Source organism: Carassius gibelio, chromosome A10 (assembly GCF_023724105.1).
Source record: "Carassius gibelio isolate Cgi1373 ecotype wild population from Czech Republic chromosome A10, carGib1.2-hapl.c, whole genome shotgun sequence".
Lineage (NCBI taxonomy): Eukaryota > Metazoa > Chordata > Actinopteri > Cypriniformes > Cyprinidae > Carassius > Carassius gibelio.
Genome location: NC_068380.1, coordinates 5,375,239 through 5,390,238, shown reverse-complemented (window position 1 = coordinate 5,390,238; position 15,000 = coordinate 5,375,239). Strand labels below are relative to the sequence as shown.

Genomic DNA, 15,000 nt, shown 5'->3' with positions numbered 1-15,000 from the left:
GACTCGACCGCTCAGATGCACACTGGTTACTGCAGGATGCATGCAGATATGTTAATGCATCAGTGACACACACAAACACACATTAAGAGTGGACGATATGACCTAATCCAGGGGTAGGCAAGTTCGGTCCTAGAGAGCCGCAGACCTGCAGAGTTCAGCTTCACCTGCCTGTACCTTATTAATCCTGAAGACTGATGAGCTTGTGTGTTTGTGTGAGGTGTGTTTGATTAGGGTTGAAGCTGGTCTACCCCTGACCTAAATCTTACATCACGATAAAAGTCATTTTATTTCATGGTAACGATATACATCACAATACAGTTATTTTTGCTTTAAATTAGGTCTTTATAATATCAACATTTCTGATACCACAGAAATGTAATAATTCTTGTCACCAGTGTCAATTTCACAAAAAACTAATACTAGCCTTAAAAAAACTAAAGTAGTGCTCACTGAAGTAAACGGTCGATTAGTAATAAACTAATTACAAGTAGCAGCACAAAAAGGTACAGTAGAACAAATAAATAAATGTAATGTATATTGTATAATCAAATAAGAAAAATACTGTATATTCTTTACTGTGTAAAATAAACATACATTTGTGACCCTGGAGCACAGAAAACAGTCTTAAGGGGTCAATTTTCAGAAATTGAGATGTATGCATCATCTGAAGCTGAATAAATCATCTCTCATCGATGTGTGGTTTGTTCGGAGCAGACAATATTTATCTGAGATACAACTATTTGAAAAAAATCTAAATATTGAGAAAATCATCTTTAAACTTGTTCAAATGAAGTTCTAAGCGATGCATTTTACAGATTTTTTACGGTAGGAATTTTATAAAATATCTTCATGGAACATGATCTTTACTTAATATCCTTATGAGTTTTGGCATAAAAGAGAAATGTATAATTGTGACTCATACAATGTATTGTTGTGTATTTCTACAAATATCCCTGTGCTCCTGATGACTGCTTCTGTGCTGCAGGGACACATTTCTTCTTATTAAAGTAACTAAAGTGATTTAGTGAAGAGCAGTGAGAGATTATCTCTCTTTTGTTGTTTGATTAACATGGATGACAGACAACAGGAATATTAGACTGCTGTCACTTTAAGAGCTGTCTGCATCCAATATACTGTTACACACAATATACTGTTCTTTTTTTTATTAATGAAGATATGCATTGCATGTATTAAAGGAGAAATAGAATATAATTACAGTATTTTGTGTGATTAAGCTAGAAGCATTTCTGCGCTTATACTAACTGTATTTAGACTATTTGTATGAAAAACATTTAGACTTTTACCATGGGATTGAGGTGAAACAGTAATTTAGTGAAGAACTATCCACAGAAATGTACTGGTGTAAGTGTTCAGACTCACCCGACATCTAGGAATCGCTCCAGTTCTGCCTGATACTCTTTCTTCTTCACGCTGATGTCTCTGGTGTGACTAGAGAAACACAGAGCCGTGAAACAGCAGCCCGTTGTTGGGGACGTTTTCGTCCACTAGGGGGTAAAGTTGAGTCTTATTTTGGTCACAACTTTCTCTGTGTTTGAGCTAATGGAATGATTTTTGGTGACATCTTATTTTGACCCATATTTTGGGAAAATGCTTTGAATTTTATAAAAAACTCAACGGTACACTGTGGGCAAATTCACTACCCTTTCGGGATGTTCATGGATGAAAATATCCACTCAATTAAACTGCTGTAAAAATGTATCAGATAAATATTTTTTTCCTTTTTTTTTTTGCATAAATCTATTAATCAACCTCATACCTGATCAAAACTACCAAATGTTTAAAAAAATTCCAAGATTTTAATTCTTTAATTAACAAGTTCATAAATGATGTCACTGATTTGGGGGGAAAAAACACACAAAATTACATATTTTCAATATAAAAAGTGATTGTGGACTGGATATTTCTTTACCTTTTATAACAGTCTTGGACATGTCAAAGATTAGTAGCAACATTGGCTTTGATGCATTGTTAGTTTTTGTGCAGCATTAGATTTAAATCTTTTCTCCCTCATTTGTTGTTGGTGGCTGTTTTTGCCCAATTGACTTTCATTATAACTACATTTTTTGATTGCAAAGCCATGACACCATATAATCATGCATTCTTGATTGTTTGTGGTTTTCCCTGTTGGGAAGAGGTAAAAAAAAATTATTTTTACAGTTGATCACTAGGTGGGACCAATAACCCTTAGGCCTGTGCAAAAAAAGATTAGTTTCTGACTTGTATATGAAGCTATATGGAGTATAACAGCAAATTATATAGTGTGTGTATGTGTGTGTGAGAGAGAGAGAGAGAGAGAGAGAGAGAGAGAGAGAGGGTGTGAGAGAGACCTTTGTGCACTTACCTTGATGTACAGTATCTGAAAAAATTAAAATATGCACCTCATGCTCTCAGAACTACATGGAGTAAACAACAAAAAAAGAAGTGTGTTTATGCACATGCTGCCTTTTGATGGTGAAAAGTACAGATGGCCTATATGTGAAATGCTCGTCTTTTCTTGATGGTAAAGCCAGTTTCAAAATCTACTTTGCATCAAATTTATGAACAATGTATTATGAACCAAAATGCAATACCAACTTCAAATAAGCTGCAGCTCGCTGGAGGGGTCAAGCTACATAATCATTTCTAAAACTTAGGTACAAGTTGCTTGCTGCTCTTCTCACCATTAAATGACCAGCACGATGCCATGCAAGTGTTTAAATCCATGTACTTTGCTTTTGTTTAATCTATTCCCTTGTTAAGTCTGACGTCACGTAGCAGCGCTTCCGTGTCCAAACGCTCTATCAGTTACCACGAGAAAACAACAAAAGGTGCTAATATAAACTCACAATGTGATAGAATACTAGCGAAAAAGTTATAATCTTAACCTTTAACTCCATACCGAAGTCCCTGATAGCCAGACAATGAAAATATAAATATAAAAAAATATATAAAAATGATTTGTGTTTGGGACACTGTGAGTACGGAGACTGTAGTGTATACCGTAAGTTTGAAAGCGTTTAGCTTAAATTATCAATATGAATAAACAGTGCTCATAAACGGCTGCTGAGGTAATATTCTCAAGTGAAGCGAGTTGAGGCCTGAACCGGAAACAGCGCTTCTTACGTCATCACTTAACAACCGAATACTTTCACCACCATTAAAAGGCAGCAGGTGCATAAATACACTTTTGTTTACTCATGTAGTTCTGAGAGCTGAGGTGTACATTGTGATTTTCTGAAATACATTAAGGTAAGTGCGCAAAGGTCTCTCTCACACCCTCTCTCTCTCCCTTTCTCACACACACACACTTACACACACAATATAATATGCTGTTATACTCCATATAGCTTCATATACAAGTCAGAAACTAATCTTTTTTGGCACAGACCTATCTTAAGGGTTAATGGTCCCACCTAGTGATCAACTGTAAAAATAACTAATTTTACCTCTTCCCAAAAGGGAAAACCACAAACAATCAAGAATGCATGATTATATGGTGTCATGGCTTTGCAATCAAAAAATGTCGTAATAATTGAAGCCAATGGGGCAAAAGCAGCCACCAACAACAAATTAGGGACAAAAAATTTTAATCTAATGCTGCACAAAAGCTAAAAATGCATCAAAGCCAATGTTGCTACTAATCTTTGACATGCCCAAGACTGTGATAAAAAGAAAAAAAAAATCCAGCCACAATTACATTACAGCCACAAAGTTATTTTGTGTGTTTGTTCCCCCAAATCAGTGACATCATTTATGAACTTGGCAATTAAAGAGTTAAAATCTTGGATTCTTTTTAAAAAACATTTCGTAGTTTTGATCAGGACTGATGTTGATGAACATTTATGCAACAAAAAAAAAGTGAAAAAATATATGAATCTGACATTTTTACAGCAGTTTAATTGAGTGGAACATAATGAAAGGGTGGTGAATTTGAACAATCCACAAGGGTTAACTCTACTTGTGAGGGTAGGGAGCTCATTTCACTGGGCGTCACTAATTAAAAAGGTTTGTAAATCATCCAAAGTATGTTTCTATTTCAATGTAGTTCTGCAGATGTTTAGGGTCAGGGTCATGAGTGTGTGTCTGACCTCTCGTGTAAATCTGCCAGGTCTCTGATCTCCATCTTCAGTGTCTTGAGCGTCTCCTGGTTCTCCTTCTTCTCCTGCTGGTCTCTCCTCACCACCTCCTCTAGTTTCTGCTGGAACATGCTGAGCTCGGTGCTGGCGATCTGAACACAAGCACAGTCACACACACACACACACACACACACGAGCACTTCAGAACGTCTCCACGGATGATTCTCTACCTGCATGCTCAGAGTGATGTTCTGTGTTTCCTCCTGAAGCGCTGAGATCTCCTGGGCTCTCCTCTGCTGCACAGCTTCATGATCCTCCTTCATCTGCTCCATCTCCTTCAACAGCTGCAGCCTCTGCTTCTCCGTCTGGAGCATGTCGCCCTGAACAAACAGGAATCAGTATCAGTTCTGGTTCTACTGGAGAACGTGTAACAGACACATGACGTTCACTCACGCTGTTCCTCTCGAAGCACACGTATGGCTCGGTGTTAATGGAGACGTCTGTATGCTCGGCCAGATCCTGTAAGACAGAGTCAGGGGTCAGAGACGGCACCCATCCTGATGACATTCCCCTCATGCGTCTCATCTTACCCGCACACACACAGCCGTGTGTTTGTCCCGTGTCTGCTCAGACGCTGGTGTGTGTTCCTGCAGATCTGAGAAGGGACAGTCGAGGGCGTACGGGTCGGGGAGGAGCAGGAATGCATCCGAAGATGTGAACTCATCTTTATGATCATAAGGAAGTACGCTGATGTGTGAGGGGTCTGTGAGGGGCCAGAACTCTTCAGCCGAGGGGTTGAGGTGTGACGGAGCGGGGTCTGTCAGAGACACGGCGTGCTTCATCAGCCCGATCAGCTCCTCCATCAGGACGAAGCGCAGAGACTCCAGCAGGAAGCACTCGAGTCCTCCAGCGTCGGAGATCTTCTGCTGCGCCTCCGGAGGAAAGTTCTCCAGCTCGCCCATCATCAGCGGGTCAGACGCACACAGAGGACCGTGCTCCTCCAGGATCTGAGCAAAATAACTGACACACACACTCCAGCACATTAGTGACAGCTGCATTCGCTGGTGTTAGAGTTATCCTGATATAACACAGCTGTGGGTTTAGCTAATGTTGTTGTTCTCGGTGTGAACAGGTCTTTACTCTGGTGTCTCAAATGAGCTACAGAAACAAATCAAAGAGAGCAAACTAAACCAATATCTGATCCTCTATAACAGTCTAAAGGAGACTTAACTCCATCATAACAGTTAGTCATAACCAGTGCTGGGGAAAGTTAGGTTTTTTTTTTTCCTAAAGTAATGCATAACTATATTTTGTTACTTCCTTAAAAATGTAACCATGTGGAGAGCATTAGTAGAGATGAGACGCACTCGTATAAACTCTCTTTAGTGGGGTCAGGGTTATTGTCCAGGATCCTCTGGTAATGGCTCCGGTGTGATGATCCCGAATACTGCTCCTCAAACTCCTCCAGCTGTCCTCGCAGGTGTTCGGGAACGCTGAACGGATCCATGCTATTCAGGAACATCCTGGAACACCACACACACACACACACACACCGTCACCCAAACTGACTCGCTTCTTCACAGACATGATGAACAACGGCTCGACTGAACTCACAGAGAGTCTTCCTCAGAGAAGAGCTCCTCTTCCTCATCCTCCTCATCCCTGGAATGTCCACCTCTCATCCCAGACAGCACAAACACAGACTGAAACACACACACACAGATGAGCATCAAGCACACCGGTCCTGCGCCGCGGCACGGACCACACTCACCTTCAACTCCTTCTGCTTCTTCTTACGATGCCTGTTTTTACTCTTAAATACTGAGCTCTGAAACACACACACACACACAGTCATCTTCTCAAACTCAGACGAAACGCTTCAGAAACACACTTCAGCACGCGTCTCTTACCATGTGCTCATCATCATCCGTCTTTTTAATGACTAAACAAACAGCATCTGAAGAGAAACAAACAGTTATTTTCATAAACTCCGCGCTCATATAAACCACTAGTTCTGACTCACGTACCGTCTTCAAAATATTGATCAAGAATGAAAGAACAGGAGTGATAGCGCTCTCGATTCGACTCTAGAGTCCAAATAAACAGACGCATGTCTTTAGCCGGAGCCTGTCTTAAATACTCCATTACAGTTAAACCATCACGGTCGAATAACTGTGGAACGCTGCCGAACGTCTGGATGAGCGTCTCCTGCAGCGGTGTGAAGCTGAGAAGAGGCTTCAGGTCCATCTCCTCCAGAAGAGAGCTGTGACGACTGATGAACGACTGCGCAGCTTTCAGACCTGACCACAGAAAACATCAGGTTACACACACAGCTCTGGACACAGTGGATGTGAAGAGGAGTGTGACTGAAACACACCAGCGTTATCCAGCTGCTGAGCCCAAAGCTGCAGTCTGGGTTTGATATGAAGCGTCAAGCTGAGCGTTTGGATAAAGACTCGAGCCCAGACACGGTTTCTGGACTCCAGCAGAAGATCCACCAGCTCCCACAGAGCTCCAGGCTCTCTACGGCTGTTTAACACACTCTCATGTCCTTTACTCTCAAATAAATCCAGCCACGGCCGCAGATGATCCAAAATACAAGAAATATTCACCGACTCTTCTTTAAATAGTCCTCTGTTATCATGAATTTGATGTAAAACACGGTCCATATAAATACAGTCTGTGGGTGTCTCTGCAGGAAAGATAAGAACAGAGAAGAGTTATTAACAGCGCTCCTCATCCAGGGGTCCGGGGCCCACCACAGAGCTTCAGAAATTACATTCAATAATTTTAAACAAAATAGCCTTTAAAGGTACAATTTCTAAGATATTTGCAGTAAAATATCCAAAAACAACTAAGCTAGTGTTATATATTTTGTGCAGCTAATTACTAACAATATCTCTAATGTTTTCAACTACTTGTAAATCATGAGAAAATTCCCATTCTGACACGTGCAGTCGCCTGTCAATGACGTTAGTTATCCTTTGTTACCACCTTTACTGACGTAGAAACCACATGACAACAGTGTCGTGGACAAATGCGGAAGTAGTGTCTAGCATCCAGCAAACCACAAGCTTGCTTCAAGAAGCTCCTTATTTACTTCTTCTTACATGTTTTATAGTGGATTGTGTTACTTATTTCTGTAACATAATTACTGTTTAATTTACTCTCGTAAACGTAAGCGTATGGGCCGACCAAACGACCCGAGAAGAGTTTGGGACAAGAGGAGAGAAAGAGTGAGGATCATTATAGGTGTTGCATTTTCTAGATGGAGAGAGCTTGTGACAAACTTCCACTAGAAAGAGATGCCGATCTCGCTTGTGTTTTACTCGACAGGTGAGTTGTTTTGATTCGTATCTTTACAGAAAACGTATGCTATTATAACGATCAACAAGACAAGTATTATGGGGCATACACGCCAAACGTGGGGCATCGCATCTCTAGACCCGCGCAAGGATGCGTCTGATCCATAGTCTTATCGCATCTTTGCATTGACTTTGTATGTAATCTACTACGCCCAATTATTGTGTTTGAATGGCCATCAGCGGTTGGGTAGAAGACAACAAATCCCATCATTCCACACTCCTTCTTAGCATCATCAAACCACGTGATTGTTATTGTTTTGGTATTCCGCCCTCTAGTGGCAGGTCCTACAACCTGTACCTTTAAGCAATAAAGTTCATCCAAAAAATTTACATCCTATCAATTATTCGTGTGTTCAAACCAGTTTCATTTTGAAAGTGTGATTTTTAGACCTTGAATCAAGGGTGGAGGTTTGATTGTGGCATCGGTGTGGATGTAATGCAACACTAAACTACACCTTTGACTTGAAAAGTCCTGTAAATGTTTTCAGATCCTCATAAGCATTATTATAAAGATGTGTATGTGGACACCTCTCTCTGCCGTGGGGTCTTTAGGGTCGTCTGCAGCCGTTACGCTCTTTCTCTCTTGACGGGCAGAATGTGTCGCCAACTGATGTTGTTTCCGCCGAAGCTTTCGTTCATTTTTAGACCTCAACTTCTTAATACTGTGGAGGTACAGAGAGAAATCAGCACCAACGACAGATGCAGCTCAAGTATGAAATACGATGTGTATGATGTGTTAAACCTCACCTTGTACATTGCTGCTTGATTCTCAATCGTCCAACAGGTTTGATTTTAGGAATAGATGTTTTAAACTGAAAGAGAAGGAGAATCTTAGTTAGCAACATGGCTGTGAGTAAGTGTGTGAGAGAGTGTGTGTGAGAGAGTGAGTGTATGTGAGTGAGAGAGAGAGAGAGTGCGTGAGAGAGTGAGTGAGAGAGTGAGTGTGTGTGTGTGAGAGTGTTTGAGAGTGAGTGAGTGTATGTGAGTGAGAGAGAGAGAGAGTGCGTGAGAGAGTGAGTGAGTGTGTGTGTGTGTGTGTGTGAGAGTGAGTGTTTGTGAGAGTAAGTGCGTGTGAGTGTGTGTGTGAGAGTGAGTGTTTTAGAGATTGTGTGAGAGAGAGTGAGTGAGAAAGAGTGTGTGTGTGTGTGTGTCAGAGTGTTTGAGAGTGAGTGAGTATGTGAGTGAGAGAGAGTGAGTGCGTGAGAGTGAGTGTGTGTGTGTTTGTGAGAGTGAGTGTGTTAGAGAGTGTGTGTGTGTGTGTGTGTGTGTGTGAGAGAGTAAGAGAGTGAATGTGTGAGTGAGTGTGAGTGAGTTTGTTAGAATGAGTGTGAGTGTTAGAGAGTGAGTGTGAGTGAGTGTGTGAGAGTGAGTGTTTTAGAGATTGTGTGTGTGTGTGTGTGAGTGTTTGAGAGTGAGTGAGAGTGAGTGAGTGTATGTGAGTGAGAGAGAGAGAGTGCGTGAGAGTAAGTGAGTGAGAGAGTGAGTGTTTTAGAGATTGTGAGTGAAAGTGAGTGAGAGAGTGTGTGTGTGTGTCTGAGAGTGTATGTGAGTGAGAGAGTGAGTGAGTGTGTGTGTGTGAGAGTAAGTGCGTGTGAGAGTGAGTGTTTTAGAGATTGTGAGTGAGAGTGAGTGAGAGAGAGTGTGTGTGTGTGAGAGAGTGAGTGAGTGAGAGCGTGAGTGAGTGTGTTAGAGAGAGTGTGTGTTAGAGAGTGTGTGTGTGAGAGTGAGAGAGTGAATGTGTGAGAGTGAGTGTGTTAGAGAGTGAGTGTGAGTGAGTGAGTGTGTGTGAGAGTGTGCGTCCGTGAGAGTGAGTGTGGGAGAGTGTGTGTGAGAGAGTGTAAGAGAGTGAGTGTTTGTGTGTGTAAGTGTGTGAGAGTGAGTGTGTGTGTGTGTGTGTGTGAGAGTGAGTGTTTGTTAGAGTGAGTGTGTTAGAGAGTGTGTGTGTAAGAGTGTGAGAGTGAATGTGTGCGAGTGAGAGCGTGAATGTGTGAGTGAGTGGTTTAGAGAGTGAGTGTGAGTGAGAGTGAGTGTGAGTGAGTGTGTGAGAGTGAGTGTGGGAGAGTGTGTGTGAGAGAGTGTGGGAGAGTGTGTGTGAGAGTGTAAGAGAGTGAGTGTTTGTGTGTGTGTGAGAGAGTGAGTGTTTGTTAGAGTGAATGTGTTAGAGAGTGTGTGTGTGTGTGTGTGTGTGTGTGTGTGTGAGAGTGAGAGAGTGAATGTGTGAGAGTGAGATCGTGAATGTGTGAGTGGGTGTGTTAGAGAGTGAGTGTGTGTGAGAGTGAGTGTGTGTAAGAGAGTGTGCATCCGTGAGAGTGAGTGTGGGAGAGTGTGTGTGAGAGTGTAAGAGAGTCAGTGTTTGTGAGAGTTTGTGTGTGTAAGAGTGTGTGAGAGTGAGTGAGTGTGTGTGTGTGTGTGTGTGAGAGAGTGAGTGTTTGTTAGAGTGAGTGTGTTAGAGAGTGTGTGTGTGTGTGTGTGAGAGTGAGTGAGAGAGTGAATGTGTGAGAGTGAGAGCGTGAATGTGTGAGTGGGTGTGTTAGGGAGTGAGGGTGTGTGAGAGTGAGTGTGTGTAAGAGAGTGTGCATCCGTGAGAGTGAGTGTGGGAGATAGTGTGTGAGAGTGAGAGAGTGAATGTGTGAGAGTGAGAGTGTGAATGTGTGAGTGGGTGTGTTAGAGAGCGAGTGAGTGTGTGTGAGAGTGAGTGTGTGTAAGAGTGCGCATCCGTGAGAGTGAGTGTGGGAGAGTGTGTGTGAGAGTGTAAGAGAGTGTTTGTGAGAGTTTGTGTGTGTAAGAGTGTGTGAGAGTGAGTGTGTGCACATCTCACCTCACACTTTATCAGCCCCGTCAAGCCATATATTACAATGTGACAGACCTGACCTCCACAGTCTGGCGTAAAACACAAATCTTTTAGAAAATCCTGCAGTAAACACATAAGACCAGTGAGCTACTGTGCCATCCTCAGGTTCCTCTCAGAAGCGTGATCACGTGTGTGTGTGTGTCTGACCTTGTCACTCTTATCAGAGAATGAAAGTGTTTTGAGCTTCTTCCAGCAGCTCAAATGAAACTGGACTCTGCAGCTCTGACAGCAGATCAGCTGGATGAAGCCCTGAAACAGCACACACTCGTTACAGATCGTCAGACCCATCAGACACAGATCCAGCTCCACACACTCACCTTAAAGTCTGGATCGCTGAAGTAGATCTTCACCGTATGAGAGAGGCAGTGCTGATACCGGCAGACCGCGTCTGCTTTAGGAGGAAACTTACACTCCTCTATGAAGTTCTTCAGATGTTCCTTCAGGACAGAAACAGGTTTTTTTGCTTTCAGTTCATGTATGCTTGCATTAAAGGATAGCTCACCCCAAAATTTGAATTCTGTCATTAATTACTCACATCGTCCATAAGACCTTCATTCACCTTCAGAACACATATTGAGATATTTTTGACTAGTGAACATGCGGCACAGATTGACACGCAAGAGAAAAAATTGTTGAATAAAGTCATTATTTTTTGTTTTCTTGCTCACATACACTCTTCTCATATCTTGATGACGTAATGGTTGAACCACTGATGTCACATGCATTATTTTAACAATATTCTTGAACGTTTCAGTTGCATTTTTGTCTTTGCAGGGTCAGAAAGTTCTCAGATTTCATCAAAAATACCTTCATTTGTGTTCTGAAGATGAACGAAGGTCTTAGGATGACATGACGTTGAGTAATGACAGAATTTTCATTTTCTGGTGAACTCTAGCCCTTTAAGGTCATCTAAACCAGTGTAATTTACATTTACACCACACACCACCACTGCTACAAACATTAGAGTTTCAAGTTCAATCCTGGGCCTGTGGTGAGCAACTAAACACTGCGCACTATTCAAAAAGAGGAACAAGCTCCAACTGGTTTCAGACAGAGGTACATCAGGATGTCAAACAAGGTCACAGGATCATTCTGGGCTATTCTGAGCTCAGTATCTGCAGCTGGGATTCGTTCCGTCTTTGTATAAAACAATACATATGAACAGATGAAGAGTGAAGAGCAGGCAGCGTTTCACAGAGTTTAGCAGCAGAAACATGCTTTAATGGGGTCTGAATCAGATCTCTTTGAACTGCATTAAAGCCAGAATATTCTGGGACTGATGGTGTTGATCACACACACACACACACACACACACACACACACACACCTTCAGACAGGCCGGCTGTGTTTCCTCTACTGTAGTTTTGGTGGTTGGCCAGGTGAGTTTTCCAGGTGTGATGTGTCTCTGGATCATCAGCTGTGCGTTAGTGAAGCACTCCAGAGCTTTAGTAAATCTACAACACAAACACAGACAGGAAATGATGTCAGAGACATTCAGCATGAAGTCCAGCAGCATTCAGATCAACACACTCACCTGTTCTCCTTCAGGTAAACTCTACCCATCCCATAATGCACCAGCAACTGAAACTTCCTCTCTGACGACTCTAATTTGTTGAACAACCGCTGAGCTTCATCCAGTTCCTTCAAACACAAGAAACAACACAATCAGTGAACAACAACCTCAAATACAGCACATTCACATCCAGCATCTGAGATGTTTGTAGAATAGCCTGCACGAAGCCGTGATTAGAGGCCTCTGTGATTTAAAGGGTTAATTCACCCGAAATTTAGAATTCACCTATCTTCTTCTCACCCCTCGAAGCATCCTCGGTGTGTGACGTTCCTCTTTCAGAATAATCCAATCTTATTCGTTATATTAAATATACATCTTCCGGTTCCCAACAGTCAGCAGCAGTGAGAATAAAAAGTGTTCTGGATATTTATCTGGACATCTACCTTACAAAAACACATGGAATCACAGCCGGAGGCCTTTATTCACCCCCCCGAGCCGTGTGAAGGGTGTTTTATTACAGATGTGTGCACTTTATTACACCTCTTCTGAACCGTTGACCACAAACACCCGCTCACCCCACTGAAAGACTTGGAGGAGCAAGGACAATATTTAATATAACTCTGATTAGATTATTAGATTATTCTGAAAGAGGAAAGTCACACACACCGAGGATGCTTCCAGGGGAGTAGAAGATCTTAATTCTCAGGTGAACTAACCCTTTAAACAGCTGTGAGATGGTCAGATGTCTGATTTCTGCATCTGAACTCCTTGATTTGAGAGATTTGTGAGTGAGAGAAGATTTTCTGCAACAAAGACGCATCAGACTCATGCAGTAACAGTGAAATATCTCTGTCTTTGTTGGAAAACAACAACAGCTTCATAATGATCTTTTGTGAGTTTCACATGAAACAGAAAACATGCATCTGTGGATCAGACACACTCATCAGGTCCATCTTTAGACAGACTTCTTGTATTTTTAATTGACACTGACTGAAGACCATACGTCAGATGAAAGCACAGGATGAATCTGAACAGGTGTGTTCTCAGCATCTCTTCTGAAACACGGAGGAGAGCTGTGGAGCATTACCTCAGGCTGTCCGATCTCCAGCAGGGCCACTGCATATCCATACATGAGAACAGATTTATCCAGCTCCGTCAACCCCAGCTCCTGTCAGACACACAAATACACTGATGAACGAGCACCCTAACATTCACTCCTCATTACCGTCACATATCTAAGACACACAGTACCGAGGTCCCGCTGGACTCCAGGATCCGGAGCGCCACGGAGAAGGACTGCTGAGCGTTCCTGCAGCGCTGGTCACTCAGAGCCGTGTGAGCCTCCTGGACAGCAGCACAGAAGCGCTTCCTCCTCCCCGCCGAGCTCTCGTCCTCCTGCAGACACACCGGCGTTACACCACACACACACACACACACACACACCAGCACTGATGATGACACACAGACTCGGGGTGATCCACACACACACACACACACACACAGACACACACACACACACACACAGACACATGATGACACGCAGACTCAGAGTGATCCACACACACACACACACACACACACACGCACACACACACACACACACACACACACACACACACACACACACACACAATGACACGCAGACTCAGGGTGATCCACACACACACAGACAGACACACACACCAGCACTGATGATGACACACAGACTCAGGGTGATCCACACACACACACACACACACACCTCTGGAGGGCTCGGTCTGTCCAGGACAGGTGTGTGTTTGCTCCGGACCGCTGGTTTCTCTGGGACACCGGACGAGCCTTTCTTAGTCTTTCGTGGACTCATTTCACTAGGACAAGTTCATCAGGAATAAACATCATATCACAAGCAGCTCAATCAAATCAGTCCATCTGAGGAGGAGTCGATTCCTCAAGGGTACACTCCACAGGAACAGATACGAGCGCTCCGAACCTGACAAACCTACATCCACACACTCAAACACTCTGATGTTCAGATTTAGATTAGAGTTTAATATCTTCTTCACTGTAGTTAAACTGTGTTTCTGTCAATGTCTACATAGCTTCAATACAGCAAAACCAAAATAAACATATTAATTGCATGCTAGCTGAGAATGAATGCAGGTCATGCTTATTTAGTTGGAAAGACTCTACAACAAGCTCTTATTAGCAAAGCACTAACTAACATTAACAATGAGCAAATCAGCATCACACACACACAGTAAGAGGTGAAATAAAGTCAACATCCTGTTCCTGTCTGCATCATCTGAAAGCTTCAGTATGTCGTGAAATGAAAGTGAATCTATCCAGACATTATTTACTCCCATTAACTCTCATTTTACTGTCACTGAAGATCCACATTTCATCTTAAAGTGTGGAACAAAACACTCTTCATAAGTCAAATCAGTGTCATACTTAACATTAAACAGACAAATATTTAAAATATATTAATAATGAGCCTTTACTCTGTCATTTTCATAACCCTAACCTGGTAAATTACCTCTTTGTGTCTTTGAGTCGGTCAGTTCCTCCGTCAGCGTGTGCTCGAGCTCCTGAATTCCCTGAAAACAAGTGAATTATGGGATTAACGCGTTGCATGACAAATCAAATCAATCTCTCCTGTGTTCAAGAAGATCAAGAACCCACAAGACCAGACCAACCACTCCTGACATACACACTAAAAACCAGCACAGCGGCCCGGAGGAGGAGTCAACACACACACACACACACACACACACACACACACAGTCTCACACACACACACGCAATCTCTCTCTCTCTCTCTCACACACACACACACACACACACACACACACACACACACACACACACACACACACACACACAGGTGCGACAGAAGACACACAGCTCATTTCCTCATCAGAACATGCACACATGAAATAAACCACGTTACTTTTGACATCCTTCCATTTATACCAAGCATACACTCCAAATGGTTCAAGAACAGCAGTTTACACCTTTTTTAGGCATTTTAGGAGTGCTAAGGGTTAACAGCGTCCACACAGCTGTGATCCGTGACCTTGAAGGGCAGGGAGGATGAAATACAGCGTTCACTGTGAGATAACGAACGAGTGACGAGCGCAAAGAGCAGAGAGACTCCAGCTCCTCTACTAACTATTCAATCACGTGTTTAATGAGTTCATGTGATCTGGTTTCATC

At 42.6% G+C, this 15,000-nt stretch overlaps 1 protein-coding gene across 2 annotated transcripts in view; it reads right to left on the bottom strand.

Moving 5' to 3' along the window:
• LOC128020928 (E3 ubiquitin-protein ligase TTC3-like) overlaps nt 1–14,487 on the bottom strand; it is a 20,899-nt gene extending 6,412 nt beyond the window's left edge. Inside the window, exons 1-23 of one of the 2 annotated variants that reach the window (XM_052607744.1) lie at nt 14,321–14,487; nt 13,547–13,652; nt 13,057–13,200; nt 12,893–12,973; nt 11,827–11,933; nt 11,620–11,746; nt 10,610–10,729; nt 10,440–10,541; nt 10,260–10,352; nt 8,189–8,253; nt 7,970–8,103; nt 6,454–6,768; nt 6,104–6,376; nt 5,987–6,033; nt 5,848–5,904; nt 5,691–5,779; nt 5,444–5,599; nt 4,667–5,096; nt 4,530–4,595; nt 4,307–4,456; nt 4,089–4,228; nt 1,381–1,449; nt 1–29 (exon numbers count right to left, since the gene is read on the bottom strand). The exon at nt 1–29 is cut by the window's left edge and continues 68 nt beyond it. In XM_052607744.1, the coding sequence (XP_052463704.1) occupies nt 1–29; nt 1,381–1,449; nt 4,089–4,228; nt 4,307–4,456; nt 4,530–4,595; nt 4,667–5,096; nt 5,444–5,599; nt 5,691–5,779; nt 5,848–5,904; nt 5,987–6,033; nt 6,104–6,376; nt 6,454–6,768; nt 7,970–8,103; nt 8,189–8,253; nt 10,260–10,352; nt 10,440–10,541; nt 10,610–10,729; nt 11,620–11,746; nt 11,827–11,933; nt 12,893–12,973; nt 13,057–13,200; nt 13,547–13,652; nt 14,321–14,418 (2,998 nt within the window). In that variant the 5' untranslated portion in view covers nt 14,419–14,487. Of the gene's footprint in view, nt 30–1,380; nt 1,450–4,088; nt 4,457–4,529; nt 4,596–4,666; nt 5,097–5,443; nt 5,600–5,690; nt 5,780–5,847; nt 5,905–5,986; nt 6,034–6,103; nt 6,377–6,453; nt 6,769–7,969; nt 8,104–8,188; nt 8,254–10,259; nt 10,353–10,439; nt 10,542–10,609; nt 10,730–11,619; nt 11,747–11,826; nt 11,934–12,892; nt 12,974–13,056; nt 13,201–13,546; nt 13,653–14,320 lie in introns of both variants that reach the window. The other variant, XM_052607743.1, reaches the window with a different exon arrangement.
• Between the last annotated feature and the right edge of the window lie 513 nt (nt 14,488–15,000).